Below are 26,894 nucleotides of genomic sequence, written 5' to 3'. Positions count from 1 at the left end.
TGGCAACCAGTTCAGGGTGTCCCCCGCCTACTGCCCGAAGATAGCTGGGATAGGCTCCAGCGACCCTTGTGAGGAGAAGCGGTATAAATAATGGATGTATATATATACATATATATATATATATATATATATATATATATATATATATATATATATATATATATATATATATATGTATATATATATGTATATATATATATATATATATATATATATATATACTCACACACATAGACTCATTTGGTAGAAATACTGTCCTGAAATTTTGTAATACACAACGTAATGCTTTACACTCAATTTCAGCGAGTTACTCAGTGACAAATGATGCTTAATTAAGCCATCAGAAAAACCTGTAATCTCAGAAGCAAATTTTGGGGATTTGGAAGAATTCTGTTGGAAATGGGCAAACCCCACATAGCAGGGCGTGGCCATTTCAGGGCTTTCTTTTGGTAAACATTTAATCAATTATTGGTAGTCTGGTACACAAATAATTGCTTATTGCATTTGATCATACACTTGAGTTCCCCAAAAGTTGTCATACAGCATGTTTGAACAGATAAGAGACGAGGCTACGAAACCCATTATAGTTTTATTTGACACACAGATGGTTTTGGATGTTTGTTGAGCAGCAAAAGTTCCTTTGAAACAAACAAACCTTGTGGTGAATTTGATTTATTTTCTTACATGTATCGAAGGTTCCACGATATCAATTTATATGGTGATTAGAAAACAGTCGCAAGTTGGCAAGAATAAACCCTATTTTGTTTTTTTGACTTTGGAAAATTTTCACCAAATAAAATAAAGTAGATGATCTAAAAATCATGAACAATAAACAAAATGTCCTACATAACATTGCAAAATCTACATTCAAAATCCAAAAGCACAATGTTGTACCAGGGCTCCATTAAATAACCATATCAACAAGCATGAACGGTGGTGTCATTGTCTTTCTGACTGCTTACTGCTCTCCCACACTGACGGTTTTCTTTGTTCTCTGTTACCTGCAGCAGTCTCAGCAGTGCTCTTTCATTTTTCAAATGATACATGAGTCAGTGGTGGAAGTAAAGGAAGAGAAGATGCACAGAATGTGCCCCAATCCCGCTTGTGCATTAACAGTTGATTCAAATCGTACAGTTAGCAGCGACACCCCTGCAGACAGGAGTCGAGAGGGACAAAGAGTGGGTAAGAGGACGAGGAAGGTTTTGGGAGGTGTTCGACTTAAACGTGTCCACAGAGCTACTGTACAAGGCCCTCTGTGGGGGAGAAGGGGTCCGGGTCGTGACCTCGCCGTTGTCTGTGCTCTGTTTTGTTCCTGCTGTCTTGGTGGTCCCCCGTGTCTCGAGCCCTATCACGCTCTCGTTTCTTCTCTCTTCTGATCTCCTTGTTCTCTTTGCGGTTGTTGTTGCGATTCCTCCGTTGTTTTCGATCATTTGGCCTTCGTCCTATGTTGGGAAAAGACATTTCAATTATACATTTGTCTAATGAGGTTTCAATGTCTCAATTTAGTGTGATCTCAAAGGACTATATTCCTTAAATACAACTGAGCGTTTATTAAATGCATCACACTAACAACATACTATACTACTTATGCTACTTGGTGCCATAAACTGAAACATCAATATTACTGGAAATCTAATTTATTCTGCAGACAAAGGCATGTCGGTTCTGTTACAGTCAGTGAAGACTAAGGACTGTACTATAATGTTCTTTGCTTTCACCCGAGCTAAGAGTATTACAAATGTAATCACCTTTCTTAACTCTTGCATGGTCTGAATTCCTTGCAGAGCTCATCTCCAGCTAACATTGACTCTCAAGCCACCATGCTAGATACAGCTGCACTACCCAGATGAGTTCCAATTTAAAGTGGTACAATGTTTATGGCTTGCAGTTATGGCGGACAGTTATGCTCAAAAGTGACTAGCACTGTCCCAGAGGTATTTTTTTTAATTGTGCTAATTAGGTCTGAAAGATGGTTCAAAACATTTAGTTTTGGTAACCATCTCTAACTAGTCTCTCGTGAGAGAGGCAAATGCAGCAAATGCAGCTTAACTTGTTTATTCAGTCATACAGCAACAGTACAGTATTTGAATTCATTTGCTTTAACGCTTGTGCTCACAGGTGATTTGGAAACAATTCCAGTTGATTTTGGCCAAAAGTAGGGTACGTACACCCTTGGACTGGTTGCCAGTCAGTCATAAGGCATATTTGAATTTCTTTGAAAATTGAAGGCCTCTCAACCAAGGTCACAGTTTCTGGATTTAAAAAAAATAAATCAGAATACACTTTATGTAGTTAATTTAATTACATCATGCAATGTGCAAGCGTACCAAGAGTTGAGTGAATATTGAGTGTATAAATACGAAAAGAAATATTTCCAACAGTGGTTGCAATAAAGGCATCTTAAAGTCATTCTACATAATGACCAGTAGGGGTCAGTGTTTAACAGCAAGTCCACTGCCAAGCACATCAGCTGTTGCTTCCCTCTCTGTAGTGATGAGCAGGCTATTGTCCAAAATAGAAAGCCTTTAAATAAACCCCTCCCAGTATCTGCTCTTGCAACATCTCATAAACAAAACCAAGCGTTTTGGTATGCCGAAGGTTTATCTCAGCTTGAGCTACAGTATACAGTAATAATGATAATAACAAGATCCAGTCTCAGGGAGCTTGGAGACGGGACCTGCGAGGAAATGCAGAGGCCCTTTTCCTGTTGTTGTGCTGCTGCTGTTCAGCATTGCTTGTTGGGCCGCTTGGCTGGCCGCTTTGGGGGATTGTGAAACTGCTGAAGTCGGCAGTAGGCACAGACGCAGGGGAGAGGGAGAAAGAGATAAAGGGAAAGAGAGAATGAGATTTCTCTCTGTCTCTCCGCTGTCCGCTATGTTTGACCCCCCCGCACAGCCACTCCTTTTTTGCCTAATCATTAATCAGTGCTGTCTTCTTGCTGGGCCAGGGAAGGCTCACTTCTTGACCCTCCTTTTAGCGCCCATCACACAGTCGTACAAAGCTTTTGCAACATGGTCAATCTGTTTGTAACTTCATGTAATAAAAAGACAGCTATTAAGTGTACACCAATGAACTGTAGCCAAGAGGTCGGTCTTAAAGTAAAAATGGACGGTGCGATGTCTTCTTCTTCTACTATTTCTGGTGTATTTGGTCAATCTGCACATGACTAAAAAATTAATTCCTGTCAAAAGTGTGACGCAAAAATATGGCGTATTCAACATGCAAATCCTAATAGGATAAATATTTTTCATGTCCATGAATACAGTGAATCCAATCATAATTTTAATCTGAATTCCAATCGGATTCAAGAACTTCTGTCCATGTAAACATAGACACTGTTTTCAAATAGTGTTAAACTGAACCTGTCACAATTAATTTTCACATTTATTCTCCGATATACTAATATTATTGTTCAGTCGACAAGTGAGTACTATTTAGTTATTCATCTATTTAAAGCAATTAAGCAATCTAAAGGGTTGAAAATTGCTTGCTCACTTTGACAATGCAATGTTTTTATGGTTGAACAAGCATGCAGGTTTATTCCATTCCTGTTTTTTAACGCCAGCTTAATCTTGCCTTAAACCTTGGAAATAAACATGTCTCTGTGTAATGTAGTATCACATATATACAGTACAGGCTCATTATTATGATCCGGCTTATGCATTGGAGTTCAACACATTGCACAAGTGTACTGTACATCTACCCAATATGAGTTAATATTAAATAGTAATATTTTACTATTCTATTCTACTGTTATTGAGATCACAGCAAAAAACGCTACATGACGGCTAGGATGGATGGATGGATGCAGTGTAATCGGTGCACTGACTCATTCAGGGTCTGCCCCCGGCCCTCTATAAACACAGGAAGTCCCCTTCGCTCTCATTGTTTTTCCTCTCCTGACACCATAACTATTTTCAACAAGTTGGGTGGATTAGTCATACTGTAGACCCCGTGTTTTTGTGGAGCATGAGGAGAAACCTAATCCATGCCGGGTTGAGATGATTAGTAGAGCGTTTATCAAAACCAACATGCATTTAGTTTGTTGGAACTGTTTCGGATGGGTTTATGTAAACTGTGTTTTGACAAGTGTGCAATGGGCGAGCAATGAGACACCTCTACAGGGTTTTGTCAACAGACAGCACATTCCCCAAAGCCAGGCCTTAATATTCACGCTGTCCTGTCTAGGAGTGAAGATGACATTACAATTTTCCAGTAGTAGGCTTACAGTTCTACGAAATGCATTTCATTTGAATTTGGTCCGCAAAGTCTGTACATGATGGAATATCCTAAAAGATCTTTAGAAAGCCACTGTTTTCATGCACATTACAATATAGAACACATACAATATGCACCTCCTGTAGTCGATATGGAAACATCGTGCTATCCATTTTTGTTACTGCCTATACTCACTAGGGTCACATGCAGGCCCAGAGTGAGTAATCTGTAGGATTTGTTTTTTTCTCGCTACAATATATAATAGTGGCCCTGCTACTCTAGAATGCCCATTAGATTTTATAGCACACACATTAATTCCTTCTTGTGTCAACATCACTTAAATCCATCCGCCTATTCATTTTCTGAACCGCTTTTCCTCATGAGGGTCGCGAGGGTGTTGGAGACCAGCAGTCTTTGTCAGTAGGCGGGGGACACCCTGAACTGGTCGCCAGCCAATTGCAGGGCATACAGAGACAAACAACCATCTGCACTCACCTAGGGGCAATTTAGAGTGTCCAATCAACCTGCCATGCAGGGTTTTGGAATGTGGGAGGAAACCGGAGTACCCGGAGGAAACCCACGCAGGCACGGGGAGAACATGCAAACTCCATACAGGAAGGCCAATGCCGGGATCGAACCCACAACCTCAACACTGTGAAGCCATCGTGCTAACCACTCGCCCACATTGTATTATATAACTGTAGTTATATAACTTTACTACTGTCCATTACATTATATATACAGCATTGGCTGCTGACCTTTATTGCTGAGGATGTCACCAAGTCACAATCCATGACTAGAAATAACAGCATTCTAACTAACTATATCACACCCTGTCTGTACAAAATGACACATTAAGGAGGGATAACACAATCAAAAAAGTTTCTTGTAACGGCAGCAAAGCATGACGGGAAAACCTCCTCTGATTGCAGTCGCTGTCGTAAAATTTGCATCAAACTGCTGAATAGTGCACCGGAAGTGGCATGAATAGGATTCAAAATAAGAATGCTAACACAAAATGCAGTGTAAAATGTCTTATACAGATGTCAGACTTCACAAATGTAGTCCGATTTTGGGCTGACAGACGTGTCGCAAACAAACATGATGTCTCATTGCCGATTTTTCGTTTGCCGATGCTTCACAACCACCAGCAGGAAAGTCTGACGGGTCAGAGATTTTGTAGGTCTTGCCACTTAGTCTGGCATGTCCTACGACATCCTTCAATTGGTTGTTCAGCATTGACCAATAGGAAGACAGTACCCTTCTACTTATGACGAGAGACTGGACGTGGCACGCATAGACAAACAATCAAAATGGTAAAAAAAGGAACGGACAATGTGGAAGAAATATTGGAAAGGAGCATTTTAACGCATGTTACATTTGCTAACTACAAAGCCAGTAGCTGATTAGCAAATGTCTTGTTATTAAACTAATTTGTTACCTTGTATTCTGACAGATTAACCATCTCAGCGAATGACAAAAAAGTCGTGTAGTCTGAGAAGACCATTAATCTTGCTGGCTGAACAGTGTTTGATAAATCAGCCTTATTAAGTGTAAAATGTCTTTAGCGATGTACTGGAAACTTGCCTCCTGGTCCCTTTGGGCCTTTTGCCCAATGTAACTATTCATGTTCTCAGTCACCACATTTAATCGTAAACTGGATGTTGTGATCCAGCTTGTTTTAAGATTTATTTTTTTTTTTTTCTTTTGGTCTTTGGAATGGGTGGAGTCTCCAGCGCACACCTGATGGTCATCCTCGTTAGTTGGCTTCTTAAGCGGTGGAGACAGAGGAGATAGTCGCCGCGATATTGTGTCCAGTTGCCATCTCCCAGTTTGCATCGCGAGTTTTCCTATTTTGCGTCGATAGTGTCCATGTAAGTCTTACCTGGCTCTAGTAATTTGATGTAGTCCTATAACCTCGTGTAGGTTAGTTGTCTTTTGTAGTGTATTTAGTGTTCCCAAGTGGCTGAGTTTTTCTTTTAGTCTTTGAGTATTCACTTTGTTTTTCTCCGTTTTGATTAGTCCTGTTTTTGACGGCTAGCTCCTCGTTTCCGCCCATTCACCTTAGTTTATTTTGCGTACTGCGGTTTGTTTCGTTTAGTGTAGTTTTTGTGTGTTTTTTCTTAATCACGTCTGATGTGCTCCCTTTGTTAAATAAATTTCTATTTAGTTAGATTTCTGCCTCTGTCTGTTTTCTTGGTTCCGCCGTGCTACAATACACATTCTTAATACTGGATTGTTCATCAAATCCAAAATAAATGTCATTGAAGGAAATTGTGAGCTAATTTTCATTTTCATCGATATACCGATAAGGGTAAAAGTGCATATCATCATTAAAACATTTTAAACTAAAGTGGGCTGGCCTGAGCTCTGAAAGTTCAGGCCTGAAAAGAAGTCCCTCTCTGGCCCTGGTTGTGTGTGTGCTGGCGCCTACCACAGCTGACTTTGGGTGAGCGGCAAGGCACACCCTGGATTGGTCGCCATCCAGTAATTGGAAACATGTCTGTCAATAATTAGATGTGTGCAGTAAAGATGCAGCAGTTAATCAATTAATCAACAACTAATTGACAATCAAATTTATCAATTTATAATTTTTGATAATTTCAGCATCTCAACAGTAAATATTCTCCAATTTCTTTAGTCCACTTGGAAAGCAGACTGATCATTATTGTGTTGAATCAAAATTATACATTTACAAACTTTTGTTTTAACTTTTGGGAACGATCTACATTTAAAAAAAAATAATGACATTTTATGGCCCTAACCAGTAACTGAATCATAAATAAATTAAAAAATAAATTAGTTGGTGCTTTTCTGCAGTGTGTGTGCGTGTGTGTGCGTGCGTGGGTGGGGGTGGGGGTGTGTGTGTGCGTGTGGGTGCGTGTGTGCATGCGTGGGTGTGTGTGCGTGCGTGGGGGTGCGTGCGTGTGTGTGTGTTTTTTTAAAAGCGAGTGAGATTAAAACCTTTTTTTTTTTAAATCCAGTTAGTCAATTATTCAACAAAAATAATCAACAGATTAATTGATTATTATATGAATCGTTGGTTGAAGCTCTAGCGCGCAGTGAGTTTCATCCCACCCAGTATAACAATTCAACATCGATGTTAACTGGGATTACAGAGGAGAAGACTATTTATTCTTTCATTTTTATGGCCTGTGTCATATTGTTTTTTTTAATTAATTTGTTTATTTTATTAAAGCCTGCCCTGTGACTGGCTGCCGACCTGTTCAGTGTGTGGTGCGCCTTTCGCCCATAGTCAGATGGGATAGGCTCCAGCACCCTCCCGCGACTCTGTACAGGATAAGAGGTGTGGATGATGACATAACATTTTATTCAAGTTGAATTTCAAGACGGGCGGCATGGTGGACGACTGGTTAGCATGATGGCGGAGGTCGTGGGATCGATTCACACTCTGGCCTTCCTGTTTGCATGTTCTCCCTGTGCCTGCGTGGGTTTCCTACGGGTACTCCAGTTTACTCCCACATTCCAAATACATGCATGGTAGGTTGATCAAACACTCTTAATTGCTCCTATGTGTGTGTGAGCGCGGATGGTTGTTTGTCTATGTGTGCCCTGCAATTGGCTGGCAACCAGTTCGGGGTATATCCTGCCTACTGCCCGATGACAGTTGGGATAGGCTCCAACACATCCGCAACCCTCGTGAGGAAAAGCGGTTCAGATAATGGATGAATTTCACGACTCTGTAGGAAAATATTGACAGTAAAAAGAGATTTTATTTATTTCAGTCAGTATGTGTTGTCTAAAAGACTACACTAATATAAACTTTCAACATAGCTGTATTCATTTGGATGGATACTATAACAGTTATGATTTCTTGGGGTAGTAGTCCGCCTGCTAAAACCAAAGCCCAACATAAAACATAACTGCATGAGCCTATTCTGTATTTTCCGACATGCATCTTGGTGGTCTATTTTCAATGATTGAATTTGTTAGTATTTTGATATATATTTATATGGGGTTTTGCTGACATTTTGTTGACTCAATGCATTGTGCTATGTTAGGTGGGTAAATAAACATTTGTGGTGAATAAAAGAATGCTAAAACAGTCATCTAAAAAATGGATGCTGTTTTATTCAAGTTTCAAACCCAATTAGTTCATGTATGTACAGAAAATAGTAATGCTAGCGGTCTTCGGTGGGTGTATGTGTGTACTCACGCACGCATTCTCAGAGGGGCACAGTGTGTTTTATTGATGGCGCATCCTCTGTGGCAAGCGTTCTGACGTCCGGGGGAGCTTTTGGCGGGAGCCATGGTTGGATTAAAGGCTATGTGCTGCCCAACAAGTGGAATGCCTGCGGCAATGGCTGCCAGGATGTCACGATGAAGGATGTTCGTGTGAGTGTGTAGCTGTCCTCAGTCATTTATAAGTGCTGTATAGCTTTCTGTACTGGACATGTTTATGCATAGGTGTGGCCTTGCACGCCTACCAAACAGTTGATTAGGGACATTTACAAAATCAAACGTGTTTAAAACTTTCTGAGGTTAGTTTGACAATATTTCATTTATTCATTGTTGTTATTGTAGTAGACAACTGTGCTACAGACAGGTGTTTCGAATATTTAGCGGGTTGAGAAGTGTGGAAATGTGTTTGTCTATGTGTCTATTTGTGTGTTTGTGGGAGTTAAAAGGTGAAAGGGGGCACGCACACTGTCCAGCTACAGAGATACAGAGGGGTGAACAGTAGGTCGATGGACGGACAAATTGGCCTGCATTAACTTGAGAGGGGTGGTGTAGGATGAGGAAGTGTGCGTGAACGTTCACAAGCTTCAGCTGTGGATAAGACGAAATCGAAGCCAAGTTTCTCACTTTTTCTCATTGCTGTATTTTACATGCTTCTTTGTGTCATGTTATAACTTTAATTCAGGTAATCACATCCAATTGAAAAGCATAAACCTCTATTGCCGTTTTGCTACATGAAACTAGAGCATGAAACTAGAGAGGTACAGCAGACTCATAAGATATGTCTTTAATGTTATTCAACAAGATAGCGCACTCAAATTTTTAAGATGAGCTATTAGAATTTTAATATACTTTTTATTCAGTCAATGAAGAAGGCTGTAGTGACAAAAGTAAATTCTTGTTGATTTTCGCATGTCTACTGCTGATTCTTTTTCTCCTCGCCTTTTGCCCTACTTTTAGTTAATCAGCATAATTCCTTTACCTTTTCTACTAGTCTCAATATTGAGGGGTTAAGGCGCCGCGTTCCGGACCCAGTCTCCCCAGGAGGCCTGGGTTCGAATCTCGTGGCTGCCAGGATGGCCGAGTGGTCTAAGGCGCCGCGTTCAGGACCCAGTCTCCCCAGGAGGCCTGGGTTCGAATCTCGAATTTCCCCATTGTGGGACTAATAAAGGCATTATTATTATAAACGGGGGAAATAATCCCAATGACAATGGGGGCGTTTGGATGGTGAAATAAAAGTTGTGAGATGAAGTGGAAAGGTAAAGCAATTTAGAGAGGGTGGCGGGGGTTGATGTAGGGAAAAAACTGGAGAGGAGGATGAGAAGAGGAGAACGATGTATCAGTGTTTAATGGCTGCTGGAGGATTACAGGGGCTCTCTGAGGTCAGAACACTGACCCCCTAGTGTGTGCAAAACGTAAACAGCGAGGAGAGGATGCAACAAACAGATCATTAGCTCTCATTCACCTAAGAGCTTAGACTACTACTTAATCACACAAAGACGCATACATAAACAATGGCTACATCGTGTCACAATTCTTCGGTTCTTTCCAAAATTTAGGCTTGAAAAAGTCATTTCCAGCTAAGTAGCTAAGTAAATATTAGGAATGATGGTACCGACAAGTGTTCCACTTGAGCATTCCGCCAACAAATGCAGTAACATACACAAAACAACAACGACATTGAATTGGCTCAAGAATATGGAGAGGAATCAACTTCTTTTTATGGAATCAAACAAAAATGGATTTGCAAACATAAATAATGAATTTGAAAAAAAAAAAGCTATGTAAATGCCAGATTTGAAATTTTGTTTGCAACTTTTGAGTTTTGCTTGCAAACTAACTTCTATTTTGTGGGCAGGGACTACTCTGAATGATGTTCGAAGCTTTTTCATTGGTCAGCTTGGAATCATTGTGTGACAACCTCTGTCTTCACGGTAGTAAGAGGTTACTGCAGGAAAAATACAAAGCCGCTAAAGTCCACACCAGGTCATTGAAATGTTGATCCTTAACCTTCTCTTAAAAACAACCATTAAGAAGCATTTATCGGGCGCTTTTGTCCAACCATTACAGTTAGAATAATGAGACATTATCATGTATCATTGACAATTTTACTTCAGCTATTCACTCATCCAGTCTTTGGAACTGTCCGTGCCGCAACAGCAACCATATGACATAATATTTGGACTCGGTTTGGTCATGATATTATTCAAAATTGCTTGTAATCGAAACGGCACAAATAAGAGAGAGAGAGCGAGAGAATATTTTTTTTCCTGTAATTAAAACCATCCAGCACTTTTTCAAGTTTGTAAATATAGCATAGCTTGTTTGCAAATGTTTCTTTTTTCTTTCAAATCCATTATTTATTGTTTGCAACAAATTTTTTTTGTGTATCGCATTTTTGTCTGCAAATCCAATTTGAGTCTAATTACATAAAGAAGAAAAACAAAAACAGATTTCTGTGTATTAAAGAATGACTCACAATGTGATTGCGTTTGGGAAAACAAATCCTCATTCTGATGGTAATTTGTAACTGTTTTCAGTGACCTAATTGATGTTTGTATATGGAAAATGAGGCCCTAGAATTCAAGGACAAAAGTGAAAAAGTATTGAAATAATGAAAGAAACAAATTATTGAAATAACGGAATGAATGTGGACATGGCCTCAGCCTACATGAACATTGACCTTTTGCCACGATGAAGCCACTTTCTAACCCTACCGAACTGACTGTTTTCTTTGGTGTGGCAGGGTGTGTGCAGGGGGTGAGGATGGCAGGAAAAGGTGAGAGTGAGAGACAGAGTCCACAACTGCACTTTTCACAGCAACACAAATCACGCCAATTCATTTGACTCTTCACAATTTCTCACTATGTCTGTGATTGAATGTGACGACAGTGGATTTCTTGTGCAGCACCAACGCAGCAGCCTTCAAGAAAAACGCTGTCACACATGTTTCAAATGTATTCTGAAAAAGTCTATTGGGGTGTGTGTGCGTGCGCGTGCGTGCATGTGTGTGTGTGTGTGTGTGTGTTGGCAGCTGTGGGGATAAACCAATACTGATCCGCTGGTCGCCGCGTGCCTCCCCGGGGGAGGATGTTGATGTTGGGCTGGCTGTTTCTGCTCCAGAGTGAACTGCCTTTCTGCTGCATCACACACACATATGCGCACACACACGTTTGTTCTGCAAATGTGAGGCCCCAGGGGGCTGGATCTGAGCTTGTCTGCGATCTGTCATTTAACACTACAGAGCCCGGCTACAAAACAGCCAGCTGTAGCCACCGAGCACCTCAGCAACCACACACATGGTTGACACAGAAAACAAAGCATCAGGATTTATATAAAGACAAGTCTGTCCAAGGGCAGTTTTCTCTCTGTTCTACGGAAATGATCATGTTTACTTGGTAGGTAGTTTGTGGTCCTTCTCTTTTTAAATCCCACGAGGTCTCGTGGGAATCGCACGATATCCCCGTTGCGACATTATGCATGCCCCCCCACTCTCTCCAACACCAACGGTTCGCCCTCTAACCACAAACGCAATCCTCTGAATAAACAGTCGTAGTCCTAAGCGGAAGAAGGCCTAGCTGTGATAGTAAAAGCAGAGAGGTCTGGACTTCACAATCTTGTCCATGCTTCACAATAACAGCTAAATGAGCGACACGTTAGCATAAACAACTACTTGGTACATTTTGTTTTTGACATATTAATTCTAGTGTATATTGAGCTTGAGTAGAGTAACTTGGCAATATTGGTTTTCCATGACAGGGCTAATCTGCACTTGTTTTCGTCTTTATCACTGTTCTACTAACCTGGACATGTTCTCTTGATGACAACACAGTTTTTGATCTCAGAAATGTCAGGACATAGTCGGCCAAACGGCGATGGGTACTGCAGGACCTGCCGTGTGCGGGTCTCCTGCCCCCGCTTGAAGCCACATGTTCTCCCTGACCGAGAGCAGGGACTCCACTCACTCCACTCGGCCACTTCACAGTGCACTGAAAGGACAATCAAAATCAAAACGAGGATGAGGATATGTGACATATTCATGTTTGTTGTGTCCAGGATGTGTTCAAGTACTCCATTGTTGGTGGTTGTTGTGATGATGTAGATAAGCATCACACTTGCACCTTTTTCTTAGATTTTATACATAAGGAAAAGCACTCTAACAGACTATTTTTGCTCAGACTCAGCACACATGAGCCGCCTTAATTTGGGGAGGTCAGTTTTGAATTGAAAAAAGGTCCTGAAGGAAATGAGGGTCTTCAAAACACTGACTGACCAGGCACAAGAAATAGTACTTTAAAGTACTTACTTTTGCATATAGAAAGTAATTAGCGAGTATAGCTGTTGCAAGTCAAGTAAGTTCTGTATAGCGGAGAAAAAACATAAAGGCATGTTTCTCGTTTAGAAAGTCGGGTAGATTTTGTTCAGTTAAAACTGACTCTAACACGACTTGCTGATGCATCCCAAGCGCACTTTGGTGGAGTTGGCAAAGGCTAATCATGTTGCATGGACCGAAGACACACCACATTGTGAGTATACACAAGTGGTCTTCAATCCTATTCCTTGAGGCCCACTGTCCTGCCCGTATTCCATCGCTCCCTGCTGCAGCACACCTGATTCAAACTATCTGGATCATTATCCAGCTTCTGTAAGGCTGCTAATTATCTGATCATTTGAATCAAGCCGTTGATGCAGAGAGCATTGGAAAATAGGCAGTACAGAACACATTAAGGAACACGATTGGTCCATACTATATGTGCCCGGCGAGGATGCATCTCTTGGCCAGACTCCCTCAACTGGGATTGGCTTGACAGGGTCAACCGGGACCTTGGACAGGATAAGTCCCCCAAAAATACATCAATTTAGTTTTCTGACCATCGCTTGTCTAGTGTTTTCAGTACAACCATGTTTGTAGAGCAAGATGTTTGCTTATTAAATCCTTATGAGTTCAAGTAGTTTACAAGACTAACCTTGTGGTACACACTCCATGAGTTTGTCATTGGGTTCATAGTCATCTGGACAGACGCGGTGGCATCTTCCATTGAGCTGGTACAGGCCCGGCTGGCACCTTGTACATGTCTCGCTGTTCAAACATAACTCACACTCCGCAGGGCATTCTGCAACTATAGAAATACAAATTGTATGTACACATTTCCCACTCTTTTTATTAATCATTTTCACACCATTGCCAAATTTTAAATGATGCATTTAGTTCAAGATGTATCATACTCCACAGATAAAATGCAACATTAATCATCTTGACTATGATGAAGCTAAATACTCACTGGGAACACACTCCCTCTGTGTATCACTGCGGACCATGTCCTCAGGGCAGCTCTCTCTGCAATCACCCCGGTGAAGGTAGAAACCAATCCGGCAGCGCATGCAGAATTTCTTGTTGAAGCAGGAGTCGCACTCAGGACTGCACTCTGAGAAACACAGATCCACCACCAGCATTTATTTAAATGACACAAATCACTGTGTGTTTCCTCTTTGTTAAATATACAGGGTGTCTTTGATCATGCATGTGATCTCATGTGTGTGCGTACCCACTGTCAGGAATACTGTAATTCCTTGCAACTTCACATTGCGCAGCTTCAGCGTTTCGAGGATTTTTCCAATATATTCAAAAACAAAAAAGTAAAGAAAAAAATAAAGCCACATCGGACGCGTTGTTTGAAAGAGATGAGTTGACTCGGAGGCTTTGTTCGTACTTACGTGCACACATACAAGGAACATGATTAAGATAGACCAATGAGCGCTGGATATCCCATGTACCCTTATTGTCTGCCAGTTTCGTCCACGTTAATAAACAAACGGCACTTTTGAACAACATTCTGTTCGTAAATAGCGCATAGTAAACAGCTGTGTTCAGAAAGCTGTATCGAAAATGTATGAATCGATAATTTGTATTGCTCGATGACACTAATACCATTTTGTTACAGATGTATTAATTTATGTAGTATACCCCCAGTTGCTTACTTGTGCACGTATTTCTTTCACGTGAGCGTGTGCCGTAAAAGCCTGGAGGACAGGAAGTCATGCACACCCCGATCTGCTTCATCCCAATCCTTTCCAAATGCATAAAGAAGCGTGGCTTGCAGGAAAGGCAGCCATTGTAGTCAGAGCAGGTTAGACAGCCACCCTGCTGGCACCCTGAACTCACACCAGAGATCTCTGTTGGGAAAATACAAGGGCAGAATTATGTATTCATTTCACAATCATGTTAGGATAATAGACAAAAAGGGCAATTTGTTGTGATACCAGCCTCACTTGTATGAGCAATCACAAATATATTTTTTTAATTTTACTCATACATACACACAAGCTGGCTTTTTGTTGGAATCTAATTTCACACAATTTAACGGGAAAGGGGAGAGCAGTGTCCATGTGCCCATTTCACGGCACAAATGTGCTTCCGTCATGTCCAGATTCTAGTCCACCACTAGCCCACTGCATTCATAGGGATTGAAAGAATCCACTTTGTCTTCAAAATGACCAAGTAGTGGATTCCGAGACCTTGTCTGGGCCTACTCTCGCTTGTTGGACAAAAGCAGCGTGGCCGACTGGATAACCTGCCTCCACCCTAAGTTACGATAGTCGCAACGCAGGATTTACATGAAAATCTTTTTCAACAAAACTGAGCCCTGTGTCTTTATTGATGCCTTGTATTATTATTAGTGCTGTCAAGTGATTATTTTTTTCACTAATTAATGACAAAAAATTCCATGATTAATTGCGATTAATCACATTTTTCAACTACTATTTTTTTGCCACGCTTGGAACAGATATTTACTTGAATAATATCTTGGAATTGATGCAAAATCACCAAATATGAAGTATATTTAGAATCAGAATCGGAATCATTCAAAGACTGTTATAATAGCCTTCTCTTATTCTTGAATACAACCTAAATGGAGACATCTTTACAGGCATTTTTTGTTGAAACATTTCTGAGAACTGTCCACAAGCGTCACACTCCAGCAGTGTTGGTTTGCAAGGCCCAGTGGTAACTTGAGCACGGTGTTTTGTTCGGAGACTTGCTACGGATGTACAGCTAATATGGCGCAATATTTGCTAAGTATGCAAATTATTTATGAAGTAAATCAAACTGACTTAATTGAGTTAAAATATTTAACTGAGTTAAAAAATGTTGCATTAATCACCTCCGTTAACACTTTAATTTTGACAGCCCTAATTATTATATATAGATTTTTTTTTTTGCTCCAAAAGTCATTTTCACCCAAACAAATAATGGAGGCAATGATGCATTGTCATTATTATGATTTAACGTTTTTAAATTCGCCAATCTTATTTGCTTCTTTAGGACGGTGGCGCACGGCACGCTAATCTACTTGGACAGGCTGTGCAATCTCCATTTGCATTTCATACTTTGCACATCATCACTCTGTGAGGACCGGTACCACCCTGCGGACCAGTGGTTCACAACCAGTGGCCTATGTCACGTCATGAATGCGACGGCTCTGTTGTAATGCCAGCCTAGGGGGCGACAAAAGCGACACACTGCAGTTTAAAGGCTGGCCCATTTAGCAGAGAGGGTTCAAATCCGAGCCCTGGCCTTCCTGTGTGGAGTTCACAAGTGGGTTTTCTTTGGGTACTCCAGTTTCAAAATCATGCATCATGGGTTCATGCAACACTCTACTGTCCTTAGGTGTGCTTGTGAGTGTGAATTGTTGTTTATCTGTGTGTGCCCTGCGATTGACCAGTTGAGGGTTTGCCCTGCCTACTTCCCAAAAAGAGCTTGGATAGGCTTAAGCATGTCTGCGACCCTGGTAAGGATAAGATGTTCGGATAATAGATGGATAGAAGGGCAAATAAATAGTGCTGGTGTCCATAATGCTGTAGTCAGCGGGTGTGTTTATTTTTGTATTTATTTATTTATTTTTATGAAAAATCAAAATTTTCATTGTGATTATATTATTTAATGTAAATTATATTTAAAGCTATGTATTTAAACCTCTGAACTCTTGACTGAATTACTGAATATGAAACCTCCTCTTTGGTTAGCAGAGATGGACACGTGACCCTTTTTTGCCGGTCAGTCCCCTGCTTTCCGGCCGGTATCTCTGTCCGGTTCCGGCCTCGTTAGTTTTTGTTCACTAAAGTAATCTTGCTCTGAATGGTTGAAAGACATCCACACCCTGCGCACTGCTGGAATATCCTGACAATCCTTCTATTGCAAGAGATGCCACGATGCTGCGATGGGCATTCCGTCCTAGGGACGGGGACAGAGGAGAAGTTTTTTTAAAAAGGTCGGACTGAGCATGGATGGAAGTGTTTTTTTGCTCGTGGCTGATATCGTCCCTTAATCCGGTCAAGTACCCACAGACATGTGTTGGTTTTTTTTAAAAAGAAAAATCGCTGTTTTTTAACTGCCCGCAATAACACTCAAGTCTATTTTGTATTTCATGTGTTCCCTCTAATACCATGTTTTACACCTCAGAAGGCCCGTTTCACTGACGACTGACAGAAACACGCCCAGCCTGTCTTGCGGGTGTAACTACTACAGAGTGTGTGTATGACTTGAAATGTATGGGATGTAGGAGAAAAGTGAGTTTTATTATCTGTATACGTTTAGTACATACCTTATCCATTTTTATGTGAAAAATGTCCTTGTCTGGGACATCACTAGAGTGTAAAAATGGGGGGTGGCGGACTGACAAAATATATGGACAGAAGCGCTTTTAAAGGACAAGGATGGATGAGGACCTTGGACGATAACTTTTCGGAATAAGGACGGAGGCACTGTGATGGAAGGTGCTCCAGGTCACGGACGGTGGACGGATTGGCAAAATAGGGGAAAGTGCTCATCTCTGCAGAAGACCAAACACAGCTGTACGCTTGTCCTGAATGCTTTGCCTGCTTTCATACAGCTTATGCTTGATGAATTGATACATTCAGAGGTTTAGTTGAAAGAAATATTCAGAGATGTTTCCATGGTGAACATATTCAGAAATGCAGTGACTGTTGATAGTTGTTGCTGAATTATTATTCCTGCACACTTAAAAAAGTATGGAGGTCACAAAATTGTTCTTGAATTTGGAGATGTTTTGAAACCTTGAGTTAGATTCAAGGAAAGACTCATGATTGTGAGTGCTGTATATTTCTTATTTTGGATGAAAAAAAAATGGCCCTTACAATGTTAAGATGTTCGAAAAGGTTGTTACAGTATGTTTGTTCATTTTGACATTAGTTTGGTGTTGGTTAATATGAAGTCCTTTCGGTGTTGGAAGTCCGCAGGAGTGGACATTTCTATAACTGTAATATTTAATTTATGGGAAAAAAAGTGTTAATAATGTTTTTCTCATGTCCTAAGAAGAATAAAAACATATGAGGAAAAAAAATATTGGTTCAGGCTTTCATTAACTAACAAATCAACAATTGCAATTTCCAACACAAATATGACAAGCAGCAAACACATGTGAGAATTGTAATCCAGTAATCCATTCAACCAATACATTTAATTTACTCCAATTGTGTTTGGATGACTTAGTTTGTCATTATGCATTTGATAAATTATGTAATTAAGATGTTTTAGGTTTCACCACAAATGTTATAATAGTCATGATGCAAGGGGAATTTAGTAGCAATATGGTTCACAAAAGTTAACAGACCTTTCATAAACAAACACTGAGTTGTAGTTAAATGATAAAATCAATTCTCAGTCTGGAATGTCTTCTTATGAGTTCATGTAAGTTCTAACCTCCTCTTGCCAATAGATAAGATTTAGTTATTTCATAATATTTGAACAATCCACTGCTTCAAAACTTTCCTCCTGGCTCTGTCTCATTCGCTTTAAAGAGGAAGTCAACCTCTAAAATTGTTTTTCAATAATATGTTCTACGTGCCTTCACTAGTCTAAACATGGCATTCTATTTAATATTGCGTTAGTGGAATACGCGTTAAGCAGCAAAATCCACCCGTTTTTAGCCGCCTTGTCACTTCTGTCGGCTGAAAATGACATCACAATCAGCCAATCACAGCTCACCTGTTTTCTGAAGCTGAGCCACGGTTGGTTATTTGCTGATCTCTGAGCAACTCTTATGTCTTTTTCAGTCAACAAGAGGCAAAATGGACATCCACTCAGATGTACAAAAATGGATGGATTTTGCTGCTTAACTCAGATTCTAATAATGTGCTATTAATCAGAGTGCCATGTTTTGACTAGTGGGGCTGCATAGAACATATTTTTATTTACTTCCGCTTTAAAACTCGAAATTACATTTTCTTTGCCCGACTCAATACTTCTGTCCATTTGATCGGTTATAAATTATCGGCTAAAAACATTGCCACATCATGCAATTGTGATTAAAATTTTGAATAGACGCAAAGCCAGTGGCCGAGACTCAGACACTTGTGAAATCTTGTGTCTGGAATATGTCTTTGTCCTCAATGACACTGACAAACTCATATAGAAGTAATGTTTTACACAACATACCAACATGATCACTCACTAGTACAACAGATGTACAAAAACTTAATGTTTGTGTTATAGATTATAATGAAGATATGTATTCTAACTCTATACTTTCTGCTCTTTATATATTAATAATGAAGTATACATCAAGAAAAAAAATCTGGTGGAGTCCTACCTACCTTTTTCTTAGCTTGCATGGACAGAAAACATGGGACATGCATTAAGTTATACTGTATGGTTACTTTGGACTGTTGACTTGTAGTCTCCCTAACGCTAGAGAAAAACATCTCTCTTAGAGATTGGTACTCATTCTCTGATAATGCCATATTGAATGGACTTTCCACAATCTAGGTAATTTGAAGGTGAAGGTCCCTATTTAAATTCCGAATGCACGACTGGCAGACAGTGTGATGCAAATGTGGAAGGTGTGGGGCCAAAAGAAGTTTTGGCAATTTCGCAGACCGACAGAGGCTGTCGACTGCAACCGTGTCCAATCAATCAAGCAGTCAATCCAAAAACGAAACATGAAAATGCACACTCATGGCTGTGCCGGGGCAAGGGGTATGGTTAAAAAAAAATATAAATAAATTTAAAAAAAATTTAAAAAAACAATATATATATATATATATATATATATATATATATATATATCATAATAATAAAAATGCACTCAATTATTTTATTTCTACAATGATTCGGAGGGAATATTCTGTACTGTTGACACAATGCCCAGTGCCAGTCTAGTGCCAATACTAGTGTAATTGTGCACCTGGCCATGGGGATTTGTTTTTTGTTTTTTCCCCTTCACTCGCACAGGTCCAAGGAGTCATTTGCACCACTGCTTGTCATGGGAAGGGACGTACCCATCCTTTTTCCGGCCAATGGAAGCAGCTCCCTTTATTCCCTTAAAATTCAGCGCAGAGACAAGCGCAGCGCGGGGTTTGCATGGCAAGATGCAGGAGATCAGCGTGCGCAAAGTCTCTACTTGCAGATGATGTTAGGTTGGCCACTGTAGATGTTGCATTTGGACACCACCATCCATCTGTCATCGTGCAGCCACCCAGGAGTAGCCATAGCCAATGTGACACCCGAGACGGGATTTTATATTATCCCGATTTACATTCGCTTGAATAAAAATGTTAACATTGTTTTTAATTCACAAGATAATGGCACACCCTTTCCAAGATAAATTTAGGAGCTGTCCTCGCTGTCCAATTTTGTGTCATCATCATCATCAACACTGCTCATCCTGTCCATGTTTGGGAGGTGCTGGTGCTGGAGCCTATCCCATTTTAGCCTATTCCAGTTTACTTTGGGAGGAAGGCGGACTCCATCCTGAACTGGTCGCCAACCAGTCGCAAGGCACACGCAGATACTGTCAATGAGTGGCAGCGGATCCAATGCTGCCTGCACGTAAATCAGGTGAGTGTACCACTACAATATGAATGTCGAATTTTGTAACTTTTTTTTTTTCACGTTAATACAATGTCCCCATAAACATAAAACAATGTAAATGGAGTGAAAAGTTTTTTTCACAGGACAGCGATGAAATGCAACATTTTCATAATTCCATAACTGTATCCTTACTGGAAAATAAATCATGAGAGTGACTTGTGGTTGCAACATTTTATGTTATTGGATGCTCAGAAATAACTTGTATGCATCAATGGCCATATGTTTTTTTTTGTGTATCATTTATCATAATATTATGTGGGGATTGAATTAAATTTGAATCTATGTTAACAGTTCCATATTTATGGTTGGTTGTGAGATTATTATAAATATTTTTCATCCTGCCCACCTGAAAGAAATTCATTAATTCGAAGCAAGATTTTATCCGGATTTTATTCAATGATCAAGAAATGTATTTCTTATTACTGTTTTTAATTTAAGATACAGTAATTTGACAGTTCATCAAGTTTCATTTATCATATGTTTATTAAGGGCATTTGTTATATTTAGGACTTTGAGAAATGTCTACAAAAATAAGAAGAGATAATTAAATTGTGAATGTTAACAAAGTATTACATCATGTTTTAACTTCAACGACAGCCTTAGATTTACTCGTTTCACTTTTCTTAAAAAAGAAATGGAGTCTGCCACTATTGTTTTAACTATTTGTTCTTATTGCCATTTAATATTAAAAATTCTTGGGCAGTGGTTATTCTGCCGTTTCCGGCAGCTGTCTTGTTAGCTATTTTCCCATGAATGGCCCTGCTTGGTCAATCGCCGGAGCAAGAAATTCTGGGTCTGCTGTAAATTGGCTATTTTACTGTGATTACAGTAGGTTGGCCATAAATTTGCTAGTTGAGCGTGATGAGACTGCCGTGTTATGGTTCTACTATCTTCAACATCAACTGGCTCCCCATTCCAGTTGTGGCTAGTAGTTTATAGGTTTAACTCTTGAACTGTTTTAAATTTCTAATCCCAACCTCATTTTTTAAAATTTATTTTATTAACTTTATCACTAACCTCCTACTTATCCAAACCATAACCTTTTATTTTTGTTGGGCCCAAAACATTCTACCAATTATTTTTGTTTCACCAACTACATCAGAATGGCACAACTAAACTGGGGTAGAATTTATATTTTTAATTCTTGCAGTTTTCACGGCAAAAAAAACGCAATGCCGCAAGTTGCAGGTTACGACAAAATAAAAACTGTGTTATTTTTTTCCCATGTCACCTCAGGTAGGTGGCCTACCCAAACGTTATTATTTTTTGTTTCTGTTTTTAAATTAAGAGAAGGGATGTCGACAAGTATTTCCTTATTGACATTGCCACCTGACAGCCCTCTCGTCTCCAGTCGTCTTCTAAAACAACGAGCAACTCTTGGCGCAAGTACACTTTTACCACAAGCGTCTCTCTTTTATCCACAGGTACATGTTAAATTAGACATAGCAAACCCTGTACATGTACTATTAGTTAGTCTGAAGTCTCAGGAGTGCCGTCCACCATGATAAGCAAGCCGTCTGTTGCCAACAATGATGTGGGAATCTCCGGTAGCTAAGCAAACAAAAGACAGACGGGGGTCCCATACATTGTCGTTTGCTATTCATATCTTGACTCAAAACGCTTCTCTTTGCTTTCTTTGTCTGGCCATAAATAGCTGCAAACCGCGTCGCACAGACACTCATAGTAACAATGTAGAAATTGACTACTATTTCTGCCCGCCAATTGAAGCCATTAAAATGTTCTAACTTTGTTATGCATTAAATACTGACCAAATTTGAAAATCGTTTTGTTCCTTCATTATAGCTCTTTCCGGAGACATTGGTCTTGCTGGAAAAAGAAACAATTTAAATTTTGTTGTCCCATCCCAACAATGTTTTTTCAAATTCGTTTTTTTAAATTCGTTTTTCAAAGCCAATAGCTGGTGGCACGTCAATTCGTAAATTTTGCATTGCGATTAAAATGAGTTATTTTAGAATAACTTCTCCAAATTTTACCAGGGACTTGTGATGACTGGCTGGGTCTTCTGGCTATTCACCTTTCTGTTGCCACTACTGAGTTGCGACAAACCAATAGTCTCAGAATGGTACATATTTATACTTCTCATTCAACCACTATCAAAATCACTCGATCGATTGTAGAGCCATTTAACCGAATTGGTGATTAGAACAATGATAAACGGGAATGAACACAATCCAAAATGAAATAGTTAGAAGTAGTGCTGTCTAGTGGTTAAATTTGTAAAAGTAATTAATCACAAAAAATTACATGATTAATTGTGATTAATCACATTTTTAACTACTATTTTTTGCGAAGCTTATAACAGATATTTACTTGAATAATATATTGGAATTGATGCAAAATCACCAAATATGAAGTATATTTCATTCAAAGACTTGGATTCTTGAATAACATCTAAATGGAGACAACTTTGCAGACATTTATTTCTCGAAACATTTCTCAAAACTGCCCAAAAGCGCCACACTCCAGCAGTGTTGGTTTGCAAGGCCCAGTGGTAACTTAAACACAGTGTTTTGTTCTGAATATTGCTCAATAATTGCAAAGTATGCAAATTATTTTTTTAAGTAGATCAAACAGAGTTAACTGAGTTAAAATATTTAACTGAGTTAATTTTTTGGGGATTAATCACCTGAGTAAATGCTTTAATTTTGATAGCCCTATTTAGAAGACTTTTTGTCCATAAAAGGTGTCTAAAATATCCATCCATCCATTATCCAAACCGCTTGTCCTCACATGGGTCACGGGGGTGCTGGAGCCTATCCCAGTTGTCTTTGCGCAGTAGGCGGGGTACACCCTGAATTGGTTATCAGCTAATCGCCGGGCACACATAGACAAAAAACATTCACACCTATGGACAATTTTGAGTGTTCAATCAACCTACTATGCATGTGTTTGGAATGTGGAAGCAAACCGAAGTACCCAAAGAAAACCCATGCAGGTATGGGAAGAACATGCAAACTCCACATCGGAAGGCTAGCGCTGGAATCGAACCCTGCACCTCAGAACAGTGAGGCAGACATGCGAACCAGTCAACCACTGTTCACCTGATTAGAAACTACAGATATTTTAAAAAAGTAAGGAGCAGAAGTACAACATAGGCTGAAAAATAACTCCTCCACTAATGTATAGAGAGCCCAAATTTCTGTAAGGTAGTAAGGTTATGCAGTGACATCTCTGATTAAAACATATGGCCACAAATCCATTACAGAACCGGTTGATAATTTTGAAATCTTTTCGAGAGAGTTTTGTTAGAATGTTGTTCCAGGTGGGATTTCCAGGCTTCCGATTCATAATATTGGAAAGCCTGGCTCAGCTTGCAATAGTTTGAGCTAAATTACAATGAATAAAGCAACCAAAAGCAAATACAACCCCAGGACTCCTCAAAACTCAATTTATTGCAGTACACAGTCAACCCAAGAGACCTTTATCTTAAAAAATTCCTCTTGGTGGGCGCAAAAACTCTTTTCTTATTATGGACTAAACCGATCAGAGGTTGATAATGAGATGTAAAGAAAACAAGACCTATGTGGAAAGAAAATTCCGCCACAGGTGGCGGGGATAAAAACATCACTCTAAAGGTCTATTATTGTACTTTAGATCAGACATAGTTTTCTGCCACGTTGGCAGGGAATGCATGGAATATTCCAGTTATAAGCATGTCTCGAACAGCCTTGGTCACCTAACACATCTGGAGACCCTCGGTGATAAAGAAGGTGTATGAAGAATTGTAAAAATACACTAATAATAGTTGTTTTAATGCGTGAGTGATAGAAGGGGGCTAAAGAGATGAGACACATTGTTGGACCCCTGGGAGGTGCAACATTCCATCCCCTAAGAGTTCTTCTCCAGCAGAGCAACCACTGGCAATCTATTCATAATGATATTTTCTTTTAGAATATGTTATCGGCATGTACAGGCTAACCGACTTTGCGTTTTAGAACTTTATTTCAACAAACATGTTGCATATGAGACATAAACTGAGCACCGAAACATCACATAATTTCTGAACAACAATTTTAAACCAACCGTCACTTCATTTCAAGAATATAGAAACTAGTCAGGGCATGTTTCAGTCCACAACTGGAGCGTGGTTTGGCTCATTGTGGCCACTAGGGAGCGACTGGAACCATACACTGCACAGCACAGCACAACACAGCAAACAGTTACAACTCTGCCAATTAAGTCATCCATTCAACCTAATGTAGTTGGACGTCCACGTTTGAACAATGGAAACGTCTTAATTTAAACGATAAAACGTGTGTTCACTTTATTGAAAACAGTACAGTTGTTTTGAGTACCTACAAATGCACCCTAAATGTGGTCAATGTTATGTCATATAGGCTAATTAAAAGTTTAGACAGCTGTCAGACACAAAATAACATTTATGACTAACGTTATTTGTATATGATAATAATAATAATAATAATAATAATGAAATCAACATCAACAACAACAATAATGATAATAAAAATTACAAAAAATGTACATTTGGCAATATCATCATTGTGGTGGTTATATCAGTATGTGCAGGGATTGCAATGGAACCGTTTGGTAGTATTAAAAAGTTACTGTATTAGGTTTATTATCATGTCTGTGCGTATACTCACGTTTATGTTGCCAGTGCCTGGAGGTGCTGTGCTGCTGGCATCCAGTGTAATCCATGCAGTGCAAGATGATCAAAACAAAGGAGATCAGTTTTAATTGCATAGTAGCCCAAAGATGAGACCGGTAAAAGCCAATGTCAATGTTCACCAAAAATACGAGATGGTTCAAAGAATCCCTTTTTCGACAGTGGCAAAGAGTGGATGGTGAGTGACTCCTATTAGACAGAACGGGCCCCCCAACAATGTGGTGATATTTGGTGATGAAAGTGCACAGTGGCCCAATGATGCCCGGGCCGCTTGGACTGTAACATCCTGCACAGGAGCTTCATGTGTGCAAAGAAAGCCAGAAAGACAAAAAGTCAGGCCTCCAAGAGAACTCTCCCCAAACAAAAAACACGAATCTCATCTGGTCAAAATTAGGAAACTATTAAAATGACTCAGAAAACGTTTAAGATATTATATCCATTGGGAAAAGTCCCAGTTGCCTCCGCTCGCTCCTCTGCTGCGTCCCTGCGGAGGTGCGCCGTGCGTCCTGGTGCTGGTGGCGCGCTGATGGGCACCCCTTCGTTCAGCATCAAAAGTTTCAAAATACACACTCACAAACAACAAGAACATCCACTCATCAGCACACAACACTCAATTAAATTGTGAGCAAAAATTCGCACGTCCTCTCAGTGGCAGGCGCGTCTAAAAAGTACATCTCCGCACTTTCAGCGCTTTTTTGCTTTGCGTGCAGCAGTCATGCACTCCCCTCCTGTGGTCTCTCTCTCTCTCTCTCTCTCTCTCTCTCTCTCCCTCTCCCCAGCCCTCTCTCCCCTCTCCCTCGTCCCTCTCTGACCCTCCCCACGAGCTCTTAAGTTTATTTAGAGGGCAAGCCCCCGTGTCAGAAAGAGGGAGCGAGAGTTTGCAGCCTCTCTAGGCCTCCTGCCTCCCACCGTGCATCCGTGCCTTCGGTTTAAGTGTTGGCATCAATAGAAAGTGAAAGTAAAACAAAACAAACAACAAAAAAAACACATGATTATAACTGAAATGTAATATAGAAATCTTGATAATAACTTTGCAATTTATAATAGAGTATGGCTATACCTGAGGGTGGAATACTATTTGGTTGTGGGGCACCAGCTCTATGGATTGGGTCTAATTATTCTAATCTTTGGTAATTGTACTTTCTTTGAAGGTATATATATATATATATATATATATATATATATATATATATATATATATATATATATATATATATATATATATATATGCTATGGAATAAGCTGAAACAGTCACATAAGATAGTTTGGCGTATTCCTGCACGTAAACTATATAATGCATTACATTTGTATTGTGTTATCACTGACGTCTGCATATAAAAAACATAGATAGAAAGTTTATTTAAAGTTAATCAATCACCAACCCATTTAAATTTGACTCGTGAACTGATTTAGGTCTTGACTTTGATAGAGGAAGCAATACACAACCCGCTCCACGTGTTTTTCTGATATTGTCATTTTAATTTTATAAATGCAAGTATAAGGCACTTTGCCCCCAAACCCTTGAAATAATTTCTATTTTTAATTGGTGCTACACAAAAACACAATTAAATGAACGTAAACATTATCATTGAACATTTTAGTAACCTTAAGAGCAGTAATACCATTTATCTAATTAAAAGAATGGATGCGAGGTTTGGAACCATATATTAGCTTAACAAATGAGTTGTGCAGCAATGTAAGAGTGATATGGAACACATCTCCTCTAGAGGGAGTCAGCTCCATGGAAGCACACAGGAGCGAGTGAGCATCACTGCATTGTGGACAACTTGCACTCGCACTTGACCTCTCCTTGTAGAGTTACAACTCTGTTTGTGTTTGCTGTAGAAGCAAGAGAAGAAAAATACATTCAGCATTCTTTCCCCTTGAATAATGACAGTGAGCATCTATAAATACATTATCAGTCATTATAGCCACCAG

The 26,894-nt window shown here is 39.7% G+C and overlaps 1 protein-coding gene across 1 annotated transcript; it reads right to left on the bottom strand.

Moving 5' to 3' along the window:
• Positions 1-597: 597 nt before the first annotated feature.
• rspo3 (R-spondin 3) lies at positions 598-25,676 on the bottom strand. Its single transcript, XM_088307004.1, has 6 exons — positions 24,934-25,676; positions 14,398-14,592; positions 13,701-13,844; positions 13,386-13,538; positions 12,222-12,407; positions 598-1,442 (listed from the first exon to the last, which is right to left on the bottom strand). The coding sequence occupies exons 1-6, from the start codon at positions 25,031-25,033 to the stop codon at positions 1,237-1,239; spliced, it is 984 nt and encodes a 327-aa protein (XP_088163130.1). The 5' UTR covers positions 25,034-25,676; the 3' UTR covers positions 598-1,236.
• Positions 25,677-26,894: the final 1,218 nt, after the last annotated feature.

Source organism: Idiotropiscis lumnitzeri, chromosome 10 (genome assembly GCF_059441095.1).
Source record: "Idiotropiscis lumnitzeri isolate Australia: NSW breed Sydney's pygmy pipehorse chromosome 10, RoL_Ilum_1.0, whole genome shotgun sequence".
In the NCBI taxonomy this organism is placed as follows: Eukaryota; Metazoa; Chordata; class Actinopteri; order Syngnathiformes; family Syngnathidae; genus Idiotropiscis; species Idiotropiscis lumnitzeri.
Note: the sequence above shows the minus strand (reverse complement) of the source record. Positions and strands in the feature narration are given on the sequence as shown.

What these genes read in the sequence shown, in the direction of transcription:
- rspo3 (XM_088307004.1), bottom strand. Translation starts at nt 25,033, where the DNA reads ATGCAATTAAAACTGATCTCCTTTGTTTTGATCATCTTGCACTGCATG. An exon ending in CAGGCACTGGCAACATAAAC is followed by an intron (nt 14,593 to 24,933) that starts GTGAGTATACGC and finishes TTTTCCCAACAG; the next exon opens with AGATCTCTGGTGTGAGTTCA. An exon ending in ACAGAGGGAGTGTGTTCCCA is followed by an intron (nt 13,539 to 13,700) that starts GTGAGTATTTAG and finishes GTATTTCTATAG; the next exon opens with TTGCAGAATGCCCTGCGGAG.